Raw genomic sequence first — 25,710 nt, 5'->3', positions numbered from 1 at the left:
GGCAACTGGGAAACTATTGAGCCACAGACTGAACAATTTAACCCCGTGAAATCTGCCCAACATCGAATTTCTTGTGCTGTGTTCAGATACCTTTTATAAGTATTTAAACTTTCTAAACAAATTTACTGTTTTTCTATTTTATATTCTGTTTTTTATTTTATATTCTTATTTTCAGACGCCGGGCATCAGGGCGACTGTAACGAGCCACAGTTTCCCCCCGGGGATCAATTAAGTATTTCTGATTCTGAAACTGGTTTGATTTCTTCAGAAAACATGAGATAAAAGACAATAAGCAACTTGGCAAGAAATGTCCTGCTGTTTGCATGAAAAAGTAAAAACTGAAAAGTAAACTCACTGAATACTAGCCTTTCTCCTAAAATGTGTTTTCTAACTAACGGGTTTTTTATTTTGTCTTAACCTGCAATTTCAGTGGATTTTTATTTTATTTTTGCATTTTTTAATCATCTGATTTTATCGTCTTCGTTTGTTATTTTATCACAAATGTTTTATGCTCTTCTATGTTCGGCAATTTGTGTTGCATTTTTTGCATTTTCCAGGTAATTTTCTTTTTAATCGTTTAATTTATCATTATGCAATTTTTTTGTCTATATCTTAAATTCTATATCGCCTACTTCCCTTGCATTTGGAAGAAATCAGGTCAATTTACCTATGTTTTTAAGGGCCTTTCATCAAAATCTCATAAATCAAAACTCAGTTGATAACGGTCATCTTGCAATGAAACAATATTTTGGGATATCCTGTCAGCTAACCAGCACTGTGAACACTGTAAACAAGCAGAGGACACACATGTAAACACAAGTGAGACATGCAAACTACAAACACAAGCCAACTGCCTGCTGGGTTTAAACCCAGACTTTGTTATGACGAGGTTAAAAACTAAGCCACCGTGCAGCCAAAACAGTCAATTCTCCCAATATTCGCTCTGTCAGAGTGCCCTTGGGCAAGTTTCTGCAGTTTAACTCCACCACATGGAGGACGCATGTTGTACAGAGAGGAATGGCGTCAGTGTGAAGAGGTCCGCTCATTCACAGTGTGTCCTCAGATCATGTGCCAGCCCCTCAGATCGCTCCGAGGTTCAGGTTGGGAGTCAGTGACCTGGATTATGCTCACTTTGTTGTGCCGTGAGTGCAGCAGATGAATCGGCTCTGGACACCTGCCATTATTCCGTGTCTGTCGATACAATGTGCTGCAGGCCAGGCTGTTCAGACCAGCGTCAGACAAACGCACTGGGAAAACCAATTAATCATTGGTGGATGTGAGAGACTGCCGCTTTGGGTCTAGACTGCGGCTTGTCCGAAAAAGTTTGATACAGAGAATGAAAACATGGAGAATAAGAAAGGAAACGTTGTCAGAACAAAAGACATTCTGAGCTTATCCTCTGTCCTCCTCTTTACAGCCATTTTCGTTATATTTTGTATATTTTTCTTGCGTAAGGACACGTTTGTCGGTTGAAATCAGTGGAACGCACTGCCTAAAAAGATCAGATCAAATATTTGTAAAAGAAAACAAAAAACCTATCATTTAGCTAGTGCTGATTTAACTGCTTTGCATTTTGCTTTGCACTTCGCACTGCGGCACCTTTTTTTAAATGTTGTATTTTCCTTAATTTTATGAATTTTAAACAATCTATATTTTTGCCTTTTTTTAAAAAAAAAAAATCAAAAATCTAAATGGGTTTTATTTTCCATCTTATGTTATGCATTCTGTGCAGTCAATTTTTATCCTTATTTTATTTTACCTTATTTTACCGTATTATTATGTGGGTTTTATCCATGTGAAGATTTATTTTATGTTTTCTATTCTGCTATTATCTTATTTTCAAATTTGGGTAGGGCTGGGCGATATGGAAAAAAGTCTTATCACGATAATTTTTTCATATCAGTCGATATCGATATATATCACGACATACATCAAATCACTATTTCTGTCAAGCTTTGACTGCTAACTGAGATATGAAGCTCATCATAAGCAGTGAAGCACAATAATGATTATTTCAGCTGATATCGATAAACCGATAATTTCCAGCTCATCGTGGCCGATAAGATATCGATAACTGACAATGTCACACACACAAGGAGCAGAAGGAGGAAGGGGGGAGACGGCAGAAAATGAGAGCGAGCGGAAATTTGGAGACATCGATGGAGACATCGGTGGAGACATCGTTGAAGACACCGGTGGAGAGTGAGAGCGGAGCGGACGCGGCTCGAATGCGTTCTATTAACATTCTATCGACTACATCTCATATTTCAATCATGGAAAAGTTATTTCACAATTGGTATTGTTGTTTTATTGCCCAGCCCTAAATGTGGATTTTATTATGTCTTCATGTCTGCTATTACTGTTCATGAGAAGCCCTTGGTACCACAATAAGATAAGTTAAGACTTTTAGTCCCATTAGTCCCACATTTATGTTACTATCACATTTCTGTTTACTGTTTAATGGTGATTTTGTGGCATATTTTTATTTTCATTGTTTTTATTTTTTTATGTAGACTAATGTCTTTCTATAAGTCATTATTGTTGCTAATGTCTTGGCCAATACTTTTTTTTTCATTAAATTCTTCTTCTTCTTCTTCTTCTTCTTCTTCTTATTATTATTATTATTATTATTATCATTATTATTATTATTATTATTATTATTTTACTTTATGTGAATCATTGTTATTGTCTTTATTATTATCTTTATTTCTCTTTTTTTTTTTACACGTATAACTTTTTTTTTTGTTTGGTTTTGATAACTGAAAGTTAAAAATCGGGGTCCACGTCGCACACCTGACTTGCCCAGTCACACCAGTTGCCGCGCACGCGAGAGCGCGCACAGCCCGACGAGGAAAGAGAGCGCGGGAGCGGCAGAGTCAGAGGGAGGAGAGGATGAAACCGGTGCTGTAGATGGACCGTCTCTCTGCGGATGCACGAACATGCAAACACATTATTCCTGATTTCAAATCGTCCTCCAGGCTCGTTTGAAGGATCTGAGAACCGAAACCAGGTGAGTACCGAGATTTCCTCTGAACTAATCACCGACTCATTCATCACTCAGCTCGGGGGAAGAATGACGAGGCATCGGAAGTTGCAGGTGCACGATCCTCCTCTCAGTGGGAAACTTAACTGACATAGTTTTTAATCTATATCACGCAAAAACAACTGTGGGGATATTCATATGATATAAAACGCCATTAAATCTGTTCCTGGACATCTTTTATGTGTTTAACCCTTTGAAACCTGGATCATCATCACTTTTCTTCATCAAGAAGCCTTTCACAAGTATTTAAACCTTTGAATCTTGAGAAAACTAATTTAATTTCTCTCAAAAACATGGGAGAAATAAAAGGAATGAGTATCTTGGCGAGAAAGGTCACAAAAGCCCCCCCCCAAAAAATATATATATTAAAAATGTCATAATAATATATTAGTATTTTTTTTTAAATAACTGTTTCATTTCTAAATAATTTTTCAAGGCCATTCTTTTTTATTTTGATTTTTTATTTTCCCATCATTTTATTTATTTATTTTTGGAAGGTGTTATTTTTTGTTGTTGCTAACTTTGAGGTCATCTTCTAATCATCTGCTGATCTCTGGGTCATTTCTTCTTGATTTGCTCATATCCTTTTTGAAAAATTAAGCCAATTTGCCCAGTTTTCAAATGGTTAAAGAGTCAAAACTTTAAAAGAAAAAGGTAAAAAAATGAGGTGAATTTCAATGGCAGTCTTTCTAGATAAATTTCTAAATGACGTCAGTGTTTGAGAACAGTGTGATCTGACATTCACTCACTGTATCTGAGCAGGAATGTCATGAATGAAGTCGACTGTATGTGTGAGTGGGCGACAGTCCCACACGACAAAAACAGGATTGTTCTGGGACATTTTCCCCACATAAACTCGTACTATGTAGACAGAAACTTAAAAAACACTTTGAAAATGCAGTTTTATTATGAAAAATATCTTCAAAATCGAATTATATTGTTAAAGTTTTGATTTATTTTTAGTTTTTACCAAGCTCCCTGAACAGCCCTCCCTGTGCTGCTGTCTGAGCAGGGAGTGACTGTTGATGTAATGTAATACTTCCTGCCTTCTGAATAATAAATGGACAAGACACACTCATTGACCATTATATACTGATTTGCTTTCTCCCCTCTCTCTTTCTCCGGTTTTGTCTCCTCACGGTGTCAGCTCTTTTCTGTGAAACCTCATTCCCGGCTTCCTCAAATAGACCTTTTTGTGCTAAATGTCACTGTACTGCCGGAAAAAAAAAAAAGAAAAAAAGAGCTCACATCTCCTCGATCTGAACTTTTCAATCATTTCAGCAACTATTGATTCTGTCTCTTCAGGTGACGAGATGGGGAACGGTTCGATGAAATCAAAGCGTTACAAACACACAGACAGCTCCGCTGCTGCTTCGTCTAACAGCAGAGGCCACAAAGAGTTCAAAAACTCATCCTTGGACTCGCTGAGGGCCCGAGTGGACGAGCTGGAGCGAGAGGGCAAGAGGAGGGACGAGGAGCTCTGTGCCAAGGAGCAGCAGATCAAGGCTCTCCAGGAGCAGCTGGCCAAACAGACGCGAGCTCTGGCCGAGCTGAGCGAGGAGCTGCAGAGCAAGTGCATCCAGCTCAACAAGCTGCAGGACGTGATGAAGAGCCAGAGCAGCACCTCGCAAGGCCCGGCGTCACGGCCCCCTTCAATCAAAGTCAGCGGGAAGAGCAGCCCCAACCTTAGCGTTCGCCTCAAGGAAACCCTCAACAGAAGAAAAGGAGCCAAAGCCGGAGTGTCGGCCGAACCAACGTCCAGGACCTACGACTCCAGCAGCCTGCCCAAGTTCTCCTTCGAGAAGGCCCGAGTATCCAAGGATGCAAGGTGAGATGATTGCTTTAAAGGGGACCTGTTATGGTTCGGGGTTTTTTTCCCCCTTTGTTTACTCTTCTGTATAGCACTTTTGTGCTCATAAAAGGTCTCCTAAGTAATAAAGCCCAAAGTCCAAGCCAAAGGGAACTCTCTCTGCTGCTAAGCTGCCTGAAAAAGCTTGTTTGAGTTTCACTGTTTACTTCTGTAACAATGTGACATCACAATGTAACAAACAGAAAAGAATGTGCCTAGAGAGAGACAGCTGACCAATCAGAGCACGCTGGGCCTCCCGGGAGGCGGAACATAAACTCAGAGGATGAAGGACACGTGATGTGTTTTTTGAACATTAAAGCATGAAAACCAATTCTAGTAGACCCCCAAAATACTAATATGATCCCGAAAATGACCATGATAGGGCCTCTTTAACTCTTTGAAACCTAAGAAAATTGGCTTGGTTTCTTTCATAAACATGAGGAAAAGGCAATGAGCTTTTAAGGAAGAAATGACCCAAATTTTGTCAAAAAAACAAATTAAGTTAAAAAAAATCAAAACAAGGAAGCAACCTGAAAAAAGCCTTTTTTAAAAAATAATTCTTTAATCCAAACAGTTCTTGCAAAGTTGCTTATTGCCATTTTTCATGTTTTCAAAAGAAAGCAAACGAATTTGCTCAGATTTTGAAGGTTTAAATACTCGTGAAAGCGTCTGATTGCAGCACACTATAAGTGATGTCAATCTAGGTTTCAAAGGGTTAAAACACAAGGAGGAAGAGGAGAATGAAGGCAGACAGACGGCGGCTAAAGGTCCATGACACCCTCAGGCTCAGTCCGTCCCCGCCTGGTGGAGAAGTGTTAAAAATGGAAGCAGCAGCAGAAGGTGGAAGGTGGGCAAGAGGCAAACATTTTAGCGTGATGACTGTTCACGCCAAGATTTTTCAGCTGCAGGTCAGTGAATTAAAGGTCCAGTCTGAAGGATTAAGGGACATCTATGGGTGGAAATAGAATATAATATTTATAACTTTGTTCTCTTTAGTTTATAATCACCTGAAACTGTGACACTGATTTTTATTACCTTCAGATGAGCCGTTTCTTTAATTTAATGTTAATTTAAAAGGGACACAGCATATTATGAACTTGTAGTCCCTTAGCAGGTAATGGACCATAGAAACATCAGGAAAGAAAGAAAAAGGAAAAAAGAAAATAAATGAAAGAAGTATAAGAAATAATAAAAAATTAATAATAATAATAATAATTTATTAATATCAATAGAAAATAGAAAAAAAACTGGAAAATAAATCAAATTTAAAAATAAACATTTAAAATTAGATCTACATCCGTCATCCACAACGTATGCCATTTTGCCCAGTGGTTTAAAATAAATACACTTGTTACTAAAGTAAATATTACGTCATGTTACATACGTCTCAAGCATGTATATGCTAAAAATACAGGCACACCACATCCTCATTAAAACAATTAAGCTGACTTCTGGCGTCGCACGAGTCATGAACAGCAGGCTCTAGTGTCAAAGTCCGGAGTTTGTTTGACCCTGCCCATCTCATGTGGACTTTCTTGTCGTATATTACAAAATGTTAAAGTAAATAGTTTACTTATTCAGTAAGTAACAGTGACATACTGTAGGTTTGCTCCTCTCATAAAAGCCCGTCTCACTTTGGAAAAAAGTTCCATTAAGTTTTATGACCCTGTTTACACTTGGTAGCAAAAATACACACAATGCACAATGTTTCTGTCATAAATTATCTAATAAAGTGTATCTAATGAAACATTATCTCTGTACCAGCAGGTACAACCACACATAAATTAAAATTTCTTTTCCAATAATACAGAAGCTCCACCTCTTACATAAAAAACAATTACCTCTCTCCCAGCTGTTATATCATTGATTACACCAGCCGCCTGTGTTACAGTATGTCCAACCCCGACAGGAAGTTTATCAAATTAAGGAAGTAAGTTGATCTCTAAATGCTGCCTCATGGCAACGGTGAGGATTTGTAACTCAAACTAGAATTACCGCCTTGTGATTGTTCGCCTCCTCAAATCCGTCAGGTTGCATTTACAGTTTATATCCATGTCTATGAAAACAAGGACGCTTCCCTCACAGAAAACCTCTAGAATCAACAAAGATTCAAGATTAGAGTCACAAATTCAGTATCCAACCAAATATCTCCCCCTCTGTTCCCGAGTTATAAAAATGAATAAAGGCCAGAAAAGTGTTACTGCAGAACATTATGATTTCATACTGAAGTTGACCTTTCAGAGTTATGGCCAAAAACATGCTTTGTGAGGTCACAGTGGCCTTGACCTTTGACCTCCAAATTCTAATCAGTTCATTCATGAGTCCAATGGGAAGTTTGAGCAAAATTAAAAGAAATTCCCTTAAGGTGTGTTTGATACCACATTCACGTTTCAGGGATTGTGAAAGTGATCTTATCTTGGTAAGAGTGCTCTGGACCACTCGCAAAATTTTTCTCGTAGGAGCAAAAAAATCCTAGAATGTCCTAAAATCTGAGAAAAGTCCTAATATCTTAGAAACGTCCTAAAATCCTACAAAGGTCCTAAAATCCTACAAAGGTCCTAAAATTATACAAACAGCCTGAAATCCTAGACACATGCTACAATCCTAGAAATGTCCTAAAATCAGAGAAATGTCCTTATATCTTAGAAACGAACGGCCTGAAATCCTACAAACATCCTAAAATCCAAGAAATGTCTGAAAATCTGAGATGTCCTACAATCCTACAAACATCCTAAAATCCAAGAAATGTCCTAAAATCCTAGACACATGTATGGGTTTGCTGTGACTGGCCCCTGGCCTCCTGTCATTTTGCAAAAGTGGCTCCCAAGCAAAGCAGGTGGAGTATCCGTGCTTTACAGCGTGAAGTAAACAGGTGCTGTTCACAGGCTTTAATCTGCTCAGTATATGAAACACTCTAGTTTTTACATCCTTTACCTGACAACAAGCCTAAAGATAGAAATTAGACTCCTTCCAGATGAACTGCGACTCGCCTGGAAAGCAGAAGAGATCATGTGGAAGCAGCAGGGGGCGGTGAAAAGAAGCTGCAGTCAAGTCGGACAGTTTCCAGCAGCCTTCAGAGAACATACAGGAACGTACAGATATATTTACATCCTGTTAGATCCGTCTGCGGGATACCTCTGCAGACCTTTATTAATAATATCCCCCACACAAGATATGTTTGTTAAAAGATTAAATCTGTAATCTTAAGAGCTCATTTATACGCCCTTCACGTACAAAAATACATTTCAAACGTTTTAAACTTCACTGTCGTCATACTTCCATGCATTCTTTATGAAAGAATAAAAATCAGCCTATAAATGGCACTAAAGGGCAAAAAAAACAGTCAAAAGGTTTGGCAAAAAACACTGCAACATTGGAAGAGGGTGTAATAACGTACCTTTAAATGGACGCTGTGAGGCCATTAAAAACATTGCGACATTTGGATAGAGAATTTCTTTTTACCATATTACTGATTCACTCAGTTTCAACAATTTTTAAAAGATGTTGTGTCCTACACTTTTGTCTCGCTTTATCTACACTTACACTGCCCCCAAAGATTTCCACTCTGTGCTGTCTTTTCCCAAAAGCTTTCAGAAAATGCACAAATACGGACAAAATTAATGCGGAGTACAAACAGAGGAACCATCTGAGTCCAAAGATGAGCACAAATGAACAGCCTGCAAACTAGTGCTAAATACTACAATTACACACAAAATTAGGATTTTCTACAAAGTGTGTTCGCCGTCAAAACAAATCGAAACAAGCCAATCAGCTCTTTGATCAGCTGGACGTTTCCCATCATGTTCTGAATGTTTCAGTCAGTGAAGAAAAGCTGCAGAACCAAGCTCTGAAAATTGCAGCTGCCTCGATCTGGTGAGGCTGTCGCTCCCCACGTGTGCATGATGGAGCGAGTCAGACACAAATGTGAACAGCATGCATTGTGCTGCAATCGCCAGTGATCAATTCTCAACTCGAATGAGCCAAGCGACGACCTCCAAGGCTGAAAAATTAAGCCAATGCGAAAGTGCCAAAAACTGCAGTTCCTTTAATGTCCACTTGAGGCTGGCTCCAAAACAGAGTCAGTCCTCACAGACCCCCATGAAATAAACATGTTTACAGCCAAGACAACTGCATGGGGAGGTGATTTTTTTTTTCCAAGACCCAAAGTTATGCTTAGATAAGGGCGGAGCCTCTGCGAGGCGTCCCTAAAGCCTGTGAGTCAGATTCACCCCTCGCTCCTCCACACCTCCACCCTCTCATCCACATATTACTACTTCTGGCTCCAAAAAAATCATGATGCCGCTGCCAAACTGGAGGCTTCAAAACAGCAGTCCACCGACCGATAAACCGACCTGATGTCACAGGAGCTTCATCCATTAATGTCACAGTCTGCGGAACGAGCCTGGTGTTGGTCCACAAATCTTTCAGACTGACTTTAGATTCGTTTGTCACTGACAAGGTTAAGAAATCTTGAACACAAGCTTCTGATTGGATCAGAAAAAAAGCCCCCAAAATGTTGTGAAGACTCCAGGTAGGAGGCCACAAAGACATCATCATGCCTTTTAAATTTACCTCAACACACGCAGGCCACATCTCCTCTACTTCTCTCTGCTCTGATGGGACACTAAGCAGCTGTTGCACTTTTGAAACCAGAACAAACAGGCTCCTTTTCTTTCCAAAACATTGGCAAAAGGAAATGAGCAATGAACGAAGAAATGACCCCAAAATTAGCAAGAAATTTGTAAAAAAAAAAAAAAAAAGAAAATTATCTGCATATTAGTAATAATAATAATATATTTTTTTAAAAAGTAAATGACCTGGAAAAAGTGCTTAAAAAATATAATTATTATAAAATAATTTTAAATATATAACAATGATCATTATAGATTTTATTTATTATTATTATTTTTTAAAATTCTAAATGAACTATTTTTTTTGCAATTTGTGGGACATTTTGTTAGTCAGTCGCTTTCACTGTATTTTTTTGTTTATGAAAGAAATTGCACCAGTTTGCGCAGGGCACAAAGTGTTTGTTAAAGGCATCTAAAAAGCAGCACAAGATTACGAAAATGAAATTCATGTCGCTCATGCAAATTGACTTTATTTCTTTCAGAAATATTGGAAGAAGTCGATGAGGAACAAAAACAGAAATGACCCAAAATTAGCAAAAACTGAAGTGAAAAGTACAAGAAAATGATCTGCAAATTAATTTTAAAAAATAGAGAAAATGCTCAAAAATATAATTAAAAAAATTAAACATATGCATATTAAAAAATATAGTTTTTCTCTAGCTTTCTTTTCTCAGGACATTTTTCCTTTGCTAGTTTATGAAAGAAGTTGCACCAGTTTGCTCGGGGCACAAAGGTTTATTAATTCTTGTGAAATGCATCTGAAAGCAGCACAAGTAAATCTAAGCTGGCAAAGACAGAGTCAGTTGTACATTTGTTTTTTTGCGATCAAAGTGTAGAGATACATTAGGATCAAATCCAACTGAGGGATCTTCAGTGTGTCTCGTCTAATTATTTCCGACTGCACACAAGTCGCTCACTGAGAAACAACACAAAAATGATTTAATGAGAGCAGAAAGTCTTTTTCTCCAACATGAAAGTCAAACAGCCTTTTTTCACAGTGCTCCTCGTGTTGTTCGACATCAATAAACTCTGCAGTGAATAAATGTGAACATGCAGAGTCTGCCTCTCTCAACATGATCCTCATGTTTAAAACATGTGTCACTAATAAGCCCAGCATGGATTATATAACCAAACCTGATGTAAATGAGGCAGTCTGGTGCCCTCATGCACGCTGGCCCTTTGAAACACGATTCTCAGATTCTGTGAATGACACTGCAACATGTTGCAAAACGTAGCAGAGTAACGACGCGGCGAGGTGGGAGGAGAGGATGTGGGCTGAAAAATAAAAGGAGTGGATGTCATCTGCTCCGGTTTTATGAAGCCCAAAGTGATAATTTATTACGCACGATAAGGTGGATAAACAGACCACCCACCTCCTGCACCGCTCACGTCTCCGAGCAGCGACAAGGTCTCATGATCTATAGTTTGCATTCAACAGTGACTCTTAACCTTTTCGCTTTACAACTCCCCAAAGGAAGTGATGTCTTCTTCTCGCCGCCTCTGGCTGCAGCTGTTAAAATGCACAACGGTGAACTTTGACAGCTCGTGATGATTTTATGTTTTCGCTGTTTGACTTGATTCATTGTCGGAAAGAGCCCAGAGGCCGTGAATAGTCATCTTTTTCACAGGAGACAAAATATTTATCACGCAGACTAAAAAAACGCGGTGAGTAATGCGGATGTGGGCGTCCTGGTGGCTCAGGAAAGGACCACAAAGCCGCAGTCAGAGAAGTCCTTTAAAGGATAAAAAATCAATATTTTCCTCTCACCTGTAATGCTATTTATTAATATTCATTTTATTATATATATTTATTTTATAATATATAAAATGTAATATACCATAAGCCTATTTTCACCATAAAAATTCATGTTTTTAATCGGGCTTGGGCCCAAAACTGCAGCCGTGGGTCAGGCTCAGGTTGATCTTGTACAAAAACGTTTTGGGTTCAAAGGGTAGGACTTGACTTTTTGGGAGCTGACCACTACGGTAGCTAATGCCACAGCCCATCCAAAGAGGACACCATTAATATTTTTAGTAATTTACTTAAGTAATTTGCACGCTTGCTTCTGTGCAGTGATACAGTTGGCAGGTGTAGCTCAGCAGAAAGAATTAGAAAATATTAGAAAATTAGAAAATAACCCTAATCCAGATTAATAAATGTCCACCATGAACACAATAATAATCCAGTGAGCATTAAATATGAAAAACATTTTCTGATAACATAAACTATTTCCATTGATGTATAAATCAACATCAGCAGGTCATGACAGTCACAATGATGCAGTATCAGGACCTGCACCATGAAGGTCGATACTGCAATATAGCTCACAAGTACAATATAATAATAAGGCCATTATCACAAATCACAGTTTGCCTCAGAGAGCTTTACAGCATACAGCATCCGTCTGTCCTAAGACCCTCGCATCAACTATTGAAAAACTCCCCCAAAAACGCCTACAACGAGAAAAAATGGTAGAAACAGGAAGAGCGGCTGAGGAGGAATCCCTCTTCCAGGAGGGAAAGTCGTGCAATAGATGTTGTAAAAAACAATTAAATTACAGTATTTTACAAAATGAAATACAGGAAAGAGAAAAGGAGAGCAGAGAAAGAGAGTTACTGTAACTTTCACATCATCATCATTATCATCATCATCATCATCAATACTACAGTACAATATGCATGTATGCATAATAAATACTAAGTGCAATATGTACTATTACTATCACCCTATAATCATCATCATCATCAATTCTGCAAGTACAATATGTACTATTACTGTCAACCAGACATCCTCATCAACATCATAAATACTACAAGTACTATATGTATTGTTACTGTCACCCTATAATCATCAATACTACAAGTACAATATGTACTATTACTGTCAACCAGTCATCCTCATCAACATTATAAATACTACAAGTACTATATGTATTGTTACTGTCACCCTATAATCATCAATACTACAAGTACAATATGTACTATTACTGTCAACCAGTCATCCTCATCGACATTATAAATACTGCAAGTACTATATGTACTGTTACTGTCACCCAGTCATCAACATCATGATCATCATAAATAGTACAAGTACAATATGTATTGTTACTGTCATCGTGTTATCATCATCATCATCATCAATACATGTAACATATGGACTGTTACCAAGTCTGACGGATAAACCAGTTAGAGTGACCATCGCAAGCTGGTATGACCAGTGAAACCATCAAAAATGATGTCAAAACGCACTTTAACCTGGTCCAGAAAAAGCTGGTGAACCGAGCTGTTTTTTTAGCTGTCACCTTCAGCATCGTACTACAACACAGCAAGTCCTGAGTTTTAAGCTGCCCAAAGATCTTTATTTCTGAACTCTTTTTCTCTCCTTGCTGCCAAAAACAGGCAAAAACCACAAAAACAAATCCAAAGATATCAAAGAAAATGTCACCACTGTCCACATGTATGTGCAGCAGCTGCCACATGTCTAACTGCTATCTGTTGTTGTTGTCAGTGTGAAGAAGCTGCTGACGGACTCCCTGAATAAGAACCAGTACCTGAAGAGGCTGGAGCTGCAGCAGATCAAAGACATGGTGGAGTGCATGTATGAGCGCACCTACCAGCAGGGAGAGTACGTCATCAAGCAGGGAGAGCCCGGGAACCATCTGTTTGTCCTGGCAGGTAAAAGTCCACTCCTGTTTCATCTTCTTCTCGGTCTGGAGATAAATTAGGAAGTCCAACTTCTGTCCCAGCCGCCTGCAGTGAGTGATAGACCTCAGACTACAAACATTACATGACAGGTGAGAGGAGGGAAGAAGCAGCAAAGTGTGACGCGTTCAGCGAGGAGGCAGACGGCAGCCTCAGCAGGTGGTCTGAGACTGTGTGAGACTTTGGCTGCAGGAAAACAGAAATGTGTCAAAATGTTCATTAAAGCAAATATGGTGGTTCTGAACACCCTGTTGACTTACACACACTGTCTGCTAATAATAGCAAGGTTTAGTTCAGTTCAGTTCAAAGGGACTTTTTTTTGGTGTGGGAAACGTATGTTTACTTTGCCAAAACAAGTGTGAAATTAAAAAAAATTTTAAAAAATAAAAGTATGTTGTAAAGATCTACTAGACATTCATTTGTATATTTATATTATTTATTATAAATGCAATTATAAGTGCAATGAGTAAAGATCTACCAGACATTCATTTATATTATTTATTCTGAATATAGTATGCACAATGAATAAAGATATACTAGGTATTTATTTATATTATATTATTTATTAAAATATTGTATATACAATGAGTAAAGATCTACCAGACATTTATTTATATATTTATATTATTTATTTCCGAATATAGAATGAATAAAGATCTACTGGAACGTTTATTTATATTATTTAATATAAATATAGTATGTACAATGAATAAAGATATATTACCTATTATTTACATTATATTATTTATTATGAATATAGTAAGTACAATAAGGAAAGATCTACTAGACAGACATTTATATATATATTTATATATATATATATATATATATATATATATATATATATATATATATATATATATATGTATATATTTATATTATTTGTTATTAATTAAATATATACAATGAGTAGAGATCTACTGGAACATTTATTTATTTATTTATTTACAATATTTCTTTAAAATCTAGTATTTACAGTGACTAAAGATCTACTGGAACATTTATTTATATATTTATAATATTGTTTGTTAATATGGTATGTACAATGAGTAAAGATCTACTAGACATTTATTTATATATTTATGTTCTTTATTCTAAATATAGTATCTAAAATTAGTAAAAATTTACTAGACATGTATTTATTAATTTTCATTATTTTTATATAGTATGCACAATAAGCAAAGCCCTACTAGACAATTATTTATTCATTATTAATAGACATTTATTTATGTCACTTCTGATCGGCTATCTGCTCGGACAAATCCATCAAACAGGAGAAATCGTACCTCAAAGCCTGTTTCACAGTTTCAAAGAAACTTTGTATTTAGTCAGAATGCAATGTTTTTACACAGATATCACATAGAAAAACAGTTAGCACATATTCAGATATTTATCATTCTTGAATTAGCCAGGAAGGTCCCAGAAAAGAGGAAATATGTTTTGAAATGACAAGAGTGAAAACTCTCATGTTTGCGATACAGATTCAAGATTAAATTTTTCATTATTTGTTATGTATGCGCATATATAAAAGAAGACGAAACGCTGTTATCACAGCCCTCAGCAGTGCAACAGAAGAGACAAATTCCATATGAAAAAATAACTATGCATATGTAGAAACTTCACGTTAAAAACAATCCTTTTAAAACTGTAGAGCAACTGTGTTTTTCTTTCTAAATATTTTGTTCCTAAAACTCCATCAAAGAAAACAGAAAATTTTGAATCAAACTGAGGATTTATTTCCCATCTCTATCCTTCCCACTCTGTTTCCTAACTTACATCTGCCTGCATTTTAAGTGACCAATTACTGAGCTGAAGTAGTGCTGACTGCGGGGTTAGAGGTTCTGAAATGAACCGAAAAAAATCTGAATCTGGCAGCAAAAGCTGAGTCACCTGCCACATCGGTATGCAGCTTTTTCAGATGGTTTCATGACTATTTATGTCTTTGCATGTTCTCAAACTTTGCCCTCGCTGGCTGCCGTACAGCCTCTCTGACCACGAGCCAATTAAATCAAAGCGAAACAGCAGCTCTGCGTCCAGCCAGCTTCTGATTGGTCCCACCGCTCTGCACAGATTAATCGCTTCTGAACTTTTGCAAACTTTTGTGCCAGTTTGAAAGGTTAAGCGGACTAATGTTGTTCTTTGAAAAATACAGATTGTAATTATTTTGGCCAGTGAAAAGTATTGTTGGCAGGTGTATAAATCTGTCTGGTTTATCAGCGCTTGGCAGGAGAGCAAAAAGTTAATTTTGGACACTAATATTAACCATTGGAAACATAAGAAAATTGTCTTGATTTCTCTCAAAAACATGGGGAGAAGGCAAAAAGCAGGAAGGAAGAAAATATGAAAACTTTGCAAGAAATGAGTAAAAGGTATAAGAAAATACCTGAAAATCAGTAAACAAACAAAAAGCAAGACTTGGAAAAAGTGTGTACTAATTGGTAAAATTCTGTAACATATTTTTAATTTTTCAATTGTGGTAATCATAAATATAGCTTTGTTTTTTTCCCCATATATATTTTCCTTAGCTTTGCTCAAAAACGATTTTCTAAATCTATCAGTTTCTTACAATTTATAGTATTTATTTATTTTTAACCAACTGGCTCTTCATCTTTTTTATCATCACCAATTTTCTCATGGATCAATAGTTTAAAAACATGTGAAAGTCCTCTAAAAGCAGCACATAAAAAAGGGATGTCACTCCAGGTTTTAACGTTAAAGCATGTTTGTTTATTTGTTTTTTTCATCTTATTTTCTTCCTTTTTCATTTACTTATTATCTTCCTTCTTTATTTACTTCAAAAAAGTAAGTTTTTTTACAGGATTTAGTGAACTTACACTGAACCTTTTCACCTAAAGTAACTGGTGCGTCCCAAACTTCACTGGTTACTGTCTCAAAGCAACTAAGCAACCGAGTGTTTTCGACGACAACACGGCCTCTAAACAATGACTGGTCGTCTGCCAGTGTGGCTGCTGGTGATGAAATTAGCCATTCACAGACAAAATGTCCTCATATTTGTTCTGCTGTCTGGTGTCACAGTGATTTCTCACCCAGACGGGAAAACACAGCAGGTCGGTCGCCACAGTAGTGCAGTCGCTACAGTATCAGGTGTCCGAACATATTCCTAGAAAGACAAAAATAACATAGTACTTTTTTTAAACTTAGTTTTCATTTCTGTTTCAGCAATTACACAATCATATTCACAATTCTGACATTTTTTTAAAAAAATGTATATTTTCTCCCCGTGTGTCTACATGGTTTGTATATAATTTAACAAAAATATAACACATTTGTTTAAAAAAAATACTACTATTATTATTAATAATAATAATAATAATAATGATAATAATAATAATAATAATAATCACTTTAGCTGAAAGAACAAAGGGAACAAATTAGAAAAGAGTAAGAGAAAAAAAAGAGAAAAATATGCTAAATCAAAACACAAAACATCACCCCCCTCACACACACACACACACACACACACACACACACACACACACACACACACACACACACACACACACACACACACACACACAGACACACAGACACACACGCAGAGTGTTGAGAAGAAGGTATTGTAAAAATTAGATTATTTTACTTTATTAAACGGCCATGGCAGGGCTCCACCCTTAATAATCTTAATTTCAAATAAATATTAAAGGACAACTTTTTAAGACAAATAATTAAAGAGAATCTAAGTTGTGATTTTTCTCTAAAAAAGGAATGAATTGACATGTTTCAGCACCTGAACTGAATCCAGCACAGTTTCTGTGATGTTACTGAGGTAATAAAATGACTAATGATTATTCACTAATGAAGCCTTTGAAAATAATCACACAGACGTCAGGAGCCAGTGATTGTTATCTCATTAATGAAGGCTCTAATTTCGGTCATATTTCATAAAGCAGCAGGGTCACTAATGCAGAAATAGCCTGAAAATATATTTGATGTCTGTTGATATTTGAAGGTCCAGCGTTTTTGAAGACTGATTTAGAAGAAGAGAAAAACAACAAATTTGTTTAGTTAAAAGATCTGAAAGAAAATTGGCTTTTATTTCTTAAATGATTTTATCAAGGAAAAAAATTCACCAAACATTTTGAAGTAAAAAAAAAATGTTTATAAAAATTACCAACATTTTAAAGGAAACACAATTGTCAAAATTTTAAAAGAAAAAAAATCACCAAGACGCTAAGATTTTTTTTCCTTTTCTCCAGAGTCTCTGTAACAGACACCAATCACCTGCCTGTTTGTAGTTTTTCTTTTAGACGCCATCATCATCTGCCAAAAAAAAGCACATGAAAGTCAGGATGTGAACTGAATGAAATTTAAATGTCACTAGGTTGTGCCTGTGGCACCTGTCTGTCTCCTGTGTCCTTAAATGTGGGTTTAAAAACACTTTTGATTGTCTTTGTTTCGTATTTACAGATGGGAAGCTGGACGTGTTTCAACACAACAAACTGCTCACGTCTATAACGGTTTGGACCACGTTTGGAGAATTAGCCATTCTGTACAACTGCACGCGGACGGCATCAGTGCGAGGTAAAGCGTTTCAAACAGTGAAACACCTCAGAGCTCAACGTCTCCTGATCAGACTGCACTTTAACATGTGATGCATCGGGCTGAAACATCTCTCAGTGAGCGGCGTGCTGTCAGTCTGTCCGTCATCATCACGGACACACACACTGACGGCTCATCGCTCACTGACGAGCTGTTTCAGCCTGATGCATCCAACGTAAAAAAAGCTGTTTTCAGCCTGAAAATGTGGAGAACTCCTGCTTTTTTCTGTTTTTTTTTTAACATTACACTGAATATTGTTGGGTTTTGAACTGACAAAGAGAGATAATTAACCCTCTGAAACCTGGAGCGACATCAGTTTTCTTGTGTTGTATTCAGATGCTTTTCTCAATCATTTAACACTTTAAAACCTGAGCAGCTCGGTTTGAGTTCTTCAGAAAACATTAACAAAAGACACTGAGCAAGAAATTGGTAAAACATGAAAATAAAACAACCTGAAAATTAGTTTTTAAAAAGGGAGACGGAGAGAGAAAATTACATTTTTAAAAAAGAGACAAAAATGTCTATAAAAATATATTTAATAATAATACATTTTTACAACAACAACAAAGCAAAGCAGAGGCAGTAAAACTCAGAGTTAATGATAAAAATAAATTATGATATTTTAATAATAATTTAGGATTATTATCATTATATAGTGAAAATTATTTTATTATTTTTATATATATATATTTATAAATATATATATATTTTTGCATTTCTTTCAGGTCATTTCCTTTTTTATTGTTTTTTTTTCTTATTTCTTCATTTCTTTTATTGATAATTTTTCAGGCAGTTTTCTTATAACTTTTTACCATTTGCAATTATTTAATTTATTTTTTACTTAGTTGCTCATTGCCTTCTTCGCTGTTTTTGAAATAAAACAAGCCAGTTTGCTCAGGTTATAGACATCACCTTGGACTTTGGAAAACTGAAATGGACATTATTCACTATTTTCTGACCTTTTTCTGACCAAATTATTAATTGAGAAAATAATCGGTTAGTTGCTGCCCTATTTGTGGATATTTCTAGATTTTTTTATTTATTTATTTTTTCACGAGGGTAAATAACAACAGCTACCACCTGCTGAATTTTGACTTGAGCATGTGAGTAAAAGTACCTCTTGATCAAATCATATTCACATTTCCCCCCAAAGCACTCCTGAATGTAAGCTGACACTTCAGGCGACCTTCATCTGAGTCGCAGTGACTTCTTGCAGGAATCACTTGATAGTGAGAGCAGCAGTCCGATCGGTCATTTGACCAAAGCAAACAAGCTTTTGCATCGGCCGTGTTGACAAAGGCTTTACATGATACCCGCAGCTTTGCATTCTGATTGGTTTTCGCCTCCTTGGCATTTGGAAAAGCACATACCATGTACTATGTGAGTGCTCTTTGTCCGGGTTTGTATATTTAACCAAGTAATTGACATGTGGCCCTTGGGGGAGGGACACCGAGCTGACCTCAATATTCAGGGCGAACTGGAAAAACGGTGACAGTTTGACGAGCCTCTCTGAGAGAGTTTTACATGATAACAGATGGAGCGGATAAAAGGGAGCTCTTTCTCCGCTACCGGTTCATGTCAAACTTTCACAGCTACTTCCTTCTCGTACCAACAGAAGCTCCGAGTTTCTGTAGATTTGATGTGACTCACCAGCACGATAGAGGACAGATTACAGTGTTTTTCTCGCCTCCTTTGTCCCTCTGACAAAATAAAACAATACGTACTCTCTGTGATGTTAGAGGGCTTAATCAGACTAGAAAATAGGATGAAAGATAAAGAAGGGGAGAAGAAAATGTCAATCTTTTTGTTGTCACTCACAGTTCTTTTTCTTAAGTTTTCTTAAGTATGCTGCTATTGAAAACAGCTGTGGCTCCGTTAGTATTTACTAATCAGGGCCGCAGGTTAACTGGTTCTTCATTGCGAGGTCAGAACCTGGAGCGGGTCTCACTTTCTGATGTTGCTTTTTTTAAAAAATTTTTATTATGAACATTTAAATAATAAATGTTGCTTTTCCAGCGGTGAACAGAGTGAGGACGTGGGCTTTGGACCGGGAGGTGTTTCAGAACATCATGAGGAGGACGGCTGAGATGCGTCAAGAACAGTACCGCAACTTCCTCCGAAGGTTAGCCCCGAAGCTGTAGCCAATGAACTAGCATCACCTCACTGTTGTGATTCTCGTAAAAGACAACAAATTTTCACAATATAATAAAAAAAAAAAGTTTAAAGTATAAAAGTATAAAAAAAGTTTATATTGTGAAAAAAAAATTGCGATTAACCGCGAGTCAACTATGGACAATCATGCGATGAATCGCGATTAAATATTTTCATCAATTGACAGCCCTAATAATAACGTACATGCAGGAATCAGCGCTCATCACTTGTGTTTTTTCTTCGTTTTTCCTGCCAGTGTTTCACTCTTGGCGAATCTTCCAGAGGACAAGCTGAGCAAAATAGTGGACTGCCTGGAGGTGGTAAGTTATTCTGTCAAACTATCTCTTTTTCTACTGGAGCGAAAATTTGACTTTTCATTGTGTTGCCTCAGTATTGCACAACCGTCTGGCAGCTCATGGGAGCCCCAGCGTTGCAGATAGCTGCTGTCAAAATATCATTACCATTTGGCCATATACCATTACGGCGTGTCAGCATATTCTCTGCCTCCAGTCGTCAAGACCTCACAAATTACCTTGTTGATGAACAGGGCCGATATTATTCCTGTCATCGCGGGGCGCTGTATATTGTTACCATAATTATTTGACCAAGGCCCCAAAAAGTGTTTATTCAAATGGGGGACGAGTGATTTCTTAAAGATGTGCGAGTGACAGGCGTTTGGTGTGAGAACATACAAGTGTGCAAAAGTGTGTGTGTGTGTGTGTGTGTGTGTGTGTGTGTGTGTGTGTGTGTGTTGAAACATGCAGGAGAGTGGCTCGCTCCGGTTCTCCTCCATGAGCATTGTATTTCAACGGTGAAAGAGAAAGCTTTAAGTCAAAAAACAGCCATTCTCAGCGTCTTTTTACAATGAAAATTTCAAGGACGTTACTCGCAATCGTTCCTGCTACTTTCCACGACGGCAGAATTTCCTTATTCAGTCATTTCTGATGGAGCTGATTGTGTTGCCTCTCGGGGGGGCGGCTGTAACCTAATAGCGGTGCAGATGTTCGTCGAGAATCCGCCAGATAATATTGAAGCTTCTTGTCAAACAGTGGGGGAATGGAATTTGGAGTGTTCTGGCGTGAGTGTTTTTGCTTGTATAGTGTGTGTGTGTGTGTGTGTGTGTGTGAGAGAGAGAGAGAGTGTGTGTGTGTGTGTGTGTGTGTGTGTGTGTGTAAGTGGGGTACCTTGTGTTAAGGATTCTCTGTCAGGTTTTTCAGTCTCTTCTGTTGATTGGAAGTTGAACTGGAAAGCTTTGTTGGGAAAGACGGTGCCCTGTCGAAAGCAAAAACATAAAAAGGAATAAAAATACTGATTCATTTTATTCAAACATAATCCTGCAGTTAAAAATCTCATAATGTCGTCGCATAAACTAACAAACGTACCCAGAAAGCTGCAGCCTGGCAATGGGGTTCTGAGCTATGGATGTATAAAGAAACCTGGATACAATGTTGGAGGTGGGACCGTGTTCATTACTATGAAAGTTGCTCAGTGGTGCATAAAGTCAAACAGCCCGTTCTTATCCCGAAATTGTCTAATGCACAATAATAAGCATCAGACATTAGCCTCAATCCAAATTTGAAATATTGTTATTTTAGTTTTTTTTTCAGTTTCCTGAAGCTGGGTTGATTTGGGCGTGGTTATCTTTGATCTATATCACGTAATATGGACGAAGACAATCAAAAATTCAAAGTCAGCTTTTTAACATGCCGAACTGAAATCCCTCAATGCTCCTTTTAATAGGGTGCGTTCGGGAACACTCAGCGCACTCTGTTCACAAAGTGGACTGTTCGTTAATTCAGAGCACTGTTGAAATGTACCGTTCGGTTATCCAGAGCAGTGCACTCTGGGAGTGTCAGAGCGCACTCTGGGCTCTCTGTCTGGGGAGACGGAGCAGAAAGGCGCTAAACGGAGTGAAAGTGTAATGAACTTAACTGTTTGTTAATTAATGGAAAAACGCTCCATGGCTTCAAAAAATAACTGTCGCATTTTAGTGCAGAGCGTCAGATTGGATTTAGAAACGCAGCCGGAGTCAGAGGGCTGGAACAGATAGAGCCGCACCACGCCGACTCTGCTTTGCTCCATGGCTGTCGTCTTGGAGACGAGAGACAGCTGATAAAGGTGGGATCCAAGGAGGTATCAATCAAAACGTGATCTGCCGCGCCCACACGGTCTGGAGAAATCCTTAAAATGAGCTGTTTGAGTAGTTGAGTAGTTTTCTAATAGTTTGGGAACATTTATTTTCACTCAGATTTTTGCAGATACTTAATGAGACACTCAGCATTCTTTTCAAACCACGTTTCCAGAGGCTTTAAAAACTGCTTTCAGGTCAGCATTTTAAAATGTTAAAATGCTTTTATACATGCATTCATTCAATATCCATTAATATCACTTCTCTGCAACCTCAGGATGACTGAAAGTCACTGTCCTCTTTGTAAATCATTCATGTGTGCTCATGTCATGACTGATATTTCAACAGCTCCTTTGAAGGCAGCGGGATGCTTTCAAGGAGCTGCACCGGATTACCTGCCCACCTGGGGGCCGCTGGAGACGGAGGGGGGTCTTAAAAATAGGTTTCCTCTGGTGTTAGAGTTTCTGTCCCTCGAAGCAGAGAGAGAGAGACGCACGGTTGAATATGTGCTGGTCGATTGACAGTTGCCAAAAATAGGACGACTGTGGCCGAACCCATCGCGCACACAGACGAGCACAAGTGGATTTCTCACTGACATGAGTGAAGCAAAGCAGAGCGAGCTGATGGTAACGACGCGACAGAAGGGATGTGTGTGACAGCTGGGTTTTTGGGACCATGTTTTGTAAAGACGTGCTTTTAAGCTTTGTAGTGAAAATGTCCTTTTTCTCTCCTGAAAAGGTAAATGTTTGGCTCAAGTTCGCCATTCAAGCCTGGTGTAACAAACCCGAGACACAATTCAAACGATGTCGCTCTCCTGCCGTCGCTGTATCACCCAGACAGTCTTTATAAACAGAACCTTGGCATGTTGTCTCCGCCGTCACGGACGGGTGTTAAACTAGGCTCTCCTGAAGCGTAAACGTGACGTAAACAAGCTTGGGTGCTCGAGGAAAATGCCACTTGTGTCAAGAGTTTTGACAGTAAACACCAGGGAATGTTTACGCGTGGCTGCTCTGATTTGTTTGTTCACCTTTTTTTTTTGCCAAAGTCCTCTGTAGTTAAATGGATTACAGCCGCGGACGGTTGTCTCAGCTGCGGGAATTTGGCCTCGATCCCAGAGAACATTTCATCCTGGTCACCTTCATTCTTTTGCACTTCCCCTTCTTCACCTAAAAGCTTTAAAATGGAAGGCGATCTGGCAGCTTGCTGACTCAGCAGGCTGGCGTTAGTGCTGTGGTTAGGTTTGGTATGACTGACAGCGTGAAGCGGAGGAATCTGTCTGAATGAGGGCTGAGCGGACTGAGAGAACACACTGTACCTCAGTGTTTGACCCAAGAATATTTCAAAGTGTCGCTCAGTTTTATGATGCTCGTGAGACTGAACTAAACACTGAAACAAACTTTATGAGTCAAGTGTGATCTTACTTTTGCACCAACTGGAGTGTGTCAGAGCGAGCAGATGACCGGCCTTTATACCAAGTCTGTGAGTTTAGTCCATAACCACATTAACTATACTAGTTTCTGATTGGCTGACAGCTCACACTTATGATTAAGACTCTTCAAAGCTATAACACAAGTCTGACTCAGTGTGATAAGGCATATTTAATCTGCAAGTAACCGTAGCAATAATAGTGATGTTAGGGCAAACTACTCTGACTCATGGGATTTAAAGCCTCATTCCCACTGTATGAAAGACCTGTTTTTAATTCACAAGCGGGGCAAATGACTCTGCAGCAGACGCGGGTTTTTATCACCTCTGGCTCTGATAGGCATCAGTGAGAACGCAACACCCAGGTGAACGTGCTAAATTCATCTTTATAACCTGCAAGATGCAATGACATGCCATCACTAATTACAGTCCATCTCCTCCTAAGCAGCTAAAACTTAAATGCAAATTAGTTTGCAATAAGTATGAAAGATAAACTAAATAAGTAAGAAATAAATAAAGAGAAGAAACCACTAAAAAAAATTCCTAGACCCCCGTTCTGCTGCTGTCTACTGTTACCTGTTCTCCTGCCTGTGTGTGACATTGCATGGACACACCAACAAAACAACCCCCCTGTGAGTGTACTGGCATTGGGAATGGAGCCAGTCGCCTATATTTAATTGGTTTACTTGTGTTTGAAAATCCTGTGTGCACACACTCATTTTGGTGGGAAAGCGGTATAAGGAGCTTTTTACCCTGTAATCTGAACCCGTCTGTTCTCGAAAACCCTTTTCTGTGAGTGTTTATCCAGACTGCATCGTGCCAATAATCCCGGCAGGAAGAGGACTACTTCACTAATGGTATATTGTATTGTATGTATCAAGTGATAAAAGAGGTAATAGTGATAGCCCCGCTGTTAATGCACATTTAAATTAATATTGACATAGATCATGGTGTCAAACAAATTCATCCAATGACCACAATCATGAAAAGCTCTCATGGCAGACATAAAAAACATCATAATCAACAGATACTATTGACCCATACTTCATGTTTAATTTATCCCATGAGCCCCCCAAAATCCCCTCCTGATCAACGCTTTGAGAAGCTGTGAATGGCAGAGCATCGTTAATGGCTGAACTCCAGCTCTGATCCCGCAGGGGACGGGCTACCAGGAATTAGACCAGCCGGGTCAATGGTTAAATCAATGTAATGCTTCAGCTCTGACTGTTGTCCTCACCTCCCTCTCTCCCATTAGGAATACTATGACAAGGGAGACTACGTCATCCGGGAGGGCGAGGAGGGCAGCACCTTCTACATCATCGCACAGGGGAAGGTAACGTGTCTGCTACACTGCGACATGAACGAGCAGGACAAACACACAAGCACACTGTTTAGCTTGTCATTTGTATCAAACTGCAACTCTTACTGCTTACTAATTTTAACCTAATCCTAAACCTGAGACTAACCAAATATGGCCTCATTCCTAAATTTAAAATTGACTTTTTTCCTTAAAAGTAATATTTAAGATATATTGGATATCTAAGAGGTTTTCCAGACATTCAGAGTCTCCACTAAGGCTTCCTTTCAGGTTAGCATCCAATCATTACCTATTATCTGCAATATATTAGACATAGTACTGTCTTCGCACAATGCCAACATGCTGATCTTGAGCTTGTATGTTTTCTTTGTTTCCATCTTAGTTTAGCATATAAACTGAAAATAAAGATGGATGACACGACAGCTCCCCCAAAAATAAAGCCCAAACATACGAATTATCCCCTGCATGTTGGCAGACAACCCAATCACCAGAAAAGATTGTCATCTTATATGACAGTATATCGTCTCAAATACTATATCACTTAAGAAATGTTGATGCGTATGAAAATTAAAAATTTAACGCATTAGTGGTTTTCAGAATTGCACAATACCAACATTTTCCGCTGACAAAGATGGTTTCTGTTATTAGGTAGTTCATTTTGTAGCAGAGAATTTGGTAATTTTACATTTTTACAATGCTGTGATTAACATGTGGTTAGGTTTAGGCACAAAAAACTATGGATATGGTTAAAAAAAAGATCATGTTTTAGCTACAAATAATCGTTTTGGTTTCTCAGTAGAATACAACCACGTTTTGTGCTACTATCCCTGCAGGAAATGCAGTAATGTTTCTGTAAAAAAAGCGCTTTTTGTGGCACTTTCCACGTAAAAAAAAAAAAAAGCA

At 38.1% G+C, this 25,710-nt stretch overlaps 1 protein-coding gene across 1 annotated transcript in view; it reads left to right on the top strand.

The window, feature by feature from the left end:
• The first annotated feature begins 2,666 nt into the window (after window positions 1-2,666).
• prkg2 (protein kinase cGMP-dependent 2) overlaps window positions 2,667-25,710 on the top strand; it is a 36,940-nt gene continuing 13,896 nt past the window's right edge. The window contains exons 1-7 of the mRNA XM_088076338.1: window positions 2,667-3,010; window positions 4,349-4,871; window positions 13,032-13,198; window positions 17,654-17,767; window positions 19,802-19,907; window positions 20,193-20,256; window positions 24,745-24,822. Of these exons, the coding sequence (XP_087932464.1) occupies window positions 4,357-4,871; window positions 13,032-13,198; window positions 17,654-17,767; window positions 19,802-19,907; window positions 20,193-20,256; window positions 24,745-24,822 (1,044 nt within the window). The 5' untranslated portion in view covers window positions 2,667-3,010; window positions 4,349-4,356. The remainder of the gene's footprint in view (window positions 3,011-4,348; window positions 4,872-13,031; window positions 13,199-17,653; window positions 17,768-19,801; window positions 19,908-20,192; window positions 20,257-24,744; window positions 24,823-25,710) is intronic.

Source organism: Plectropomus leopardus, chromosome 4 (assembly GCF_026936395.1).
Source record: "Plectropomus leopardus strain MGB_pleo_1.0 chromosome 4, ASM2693639v1, whole genome shotgun sequence".
Classification (NCBI taxonomy): domain Eukaryota; kingdom Metazoa; phylum Chordata; class Actinopteri; order Perciformes; family Serranidae; genus Plectropomus; species Plectropomus leopardus.
Note: the sequence above shows the minus strand (reverse complement) of the source record. Positions and strands in the feature narration are given on the sequence as shown.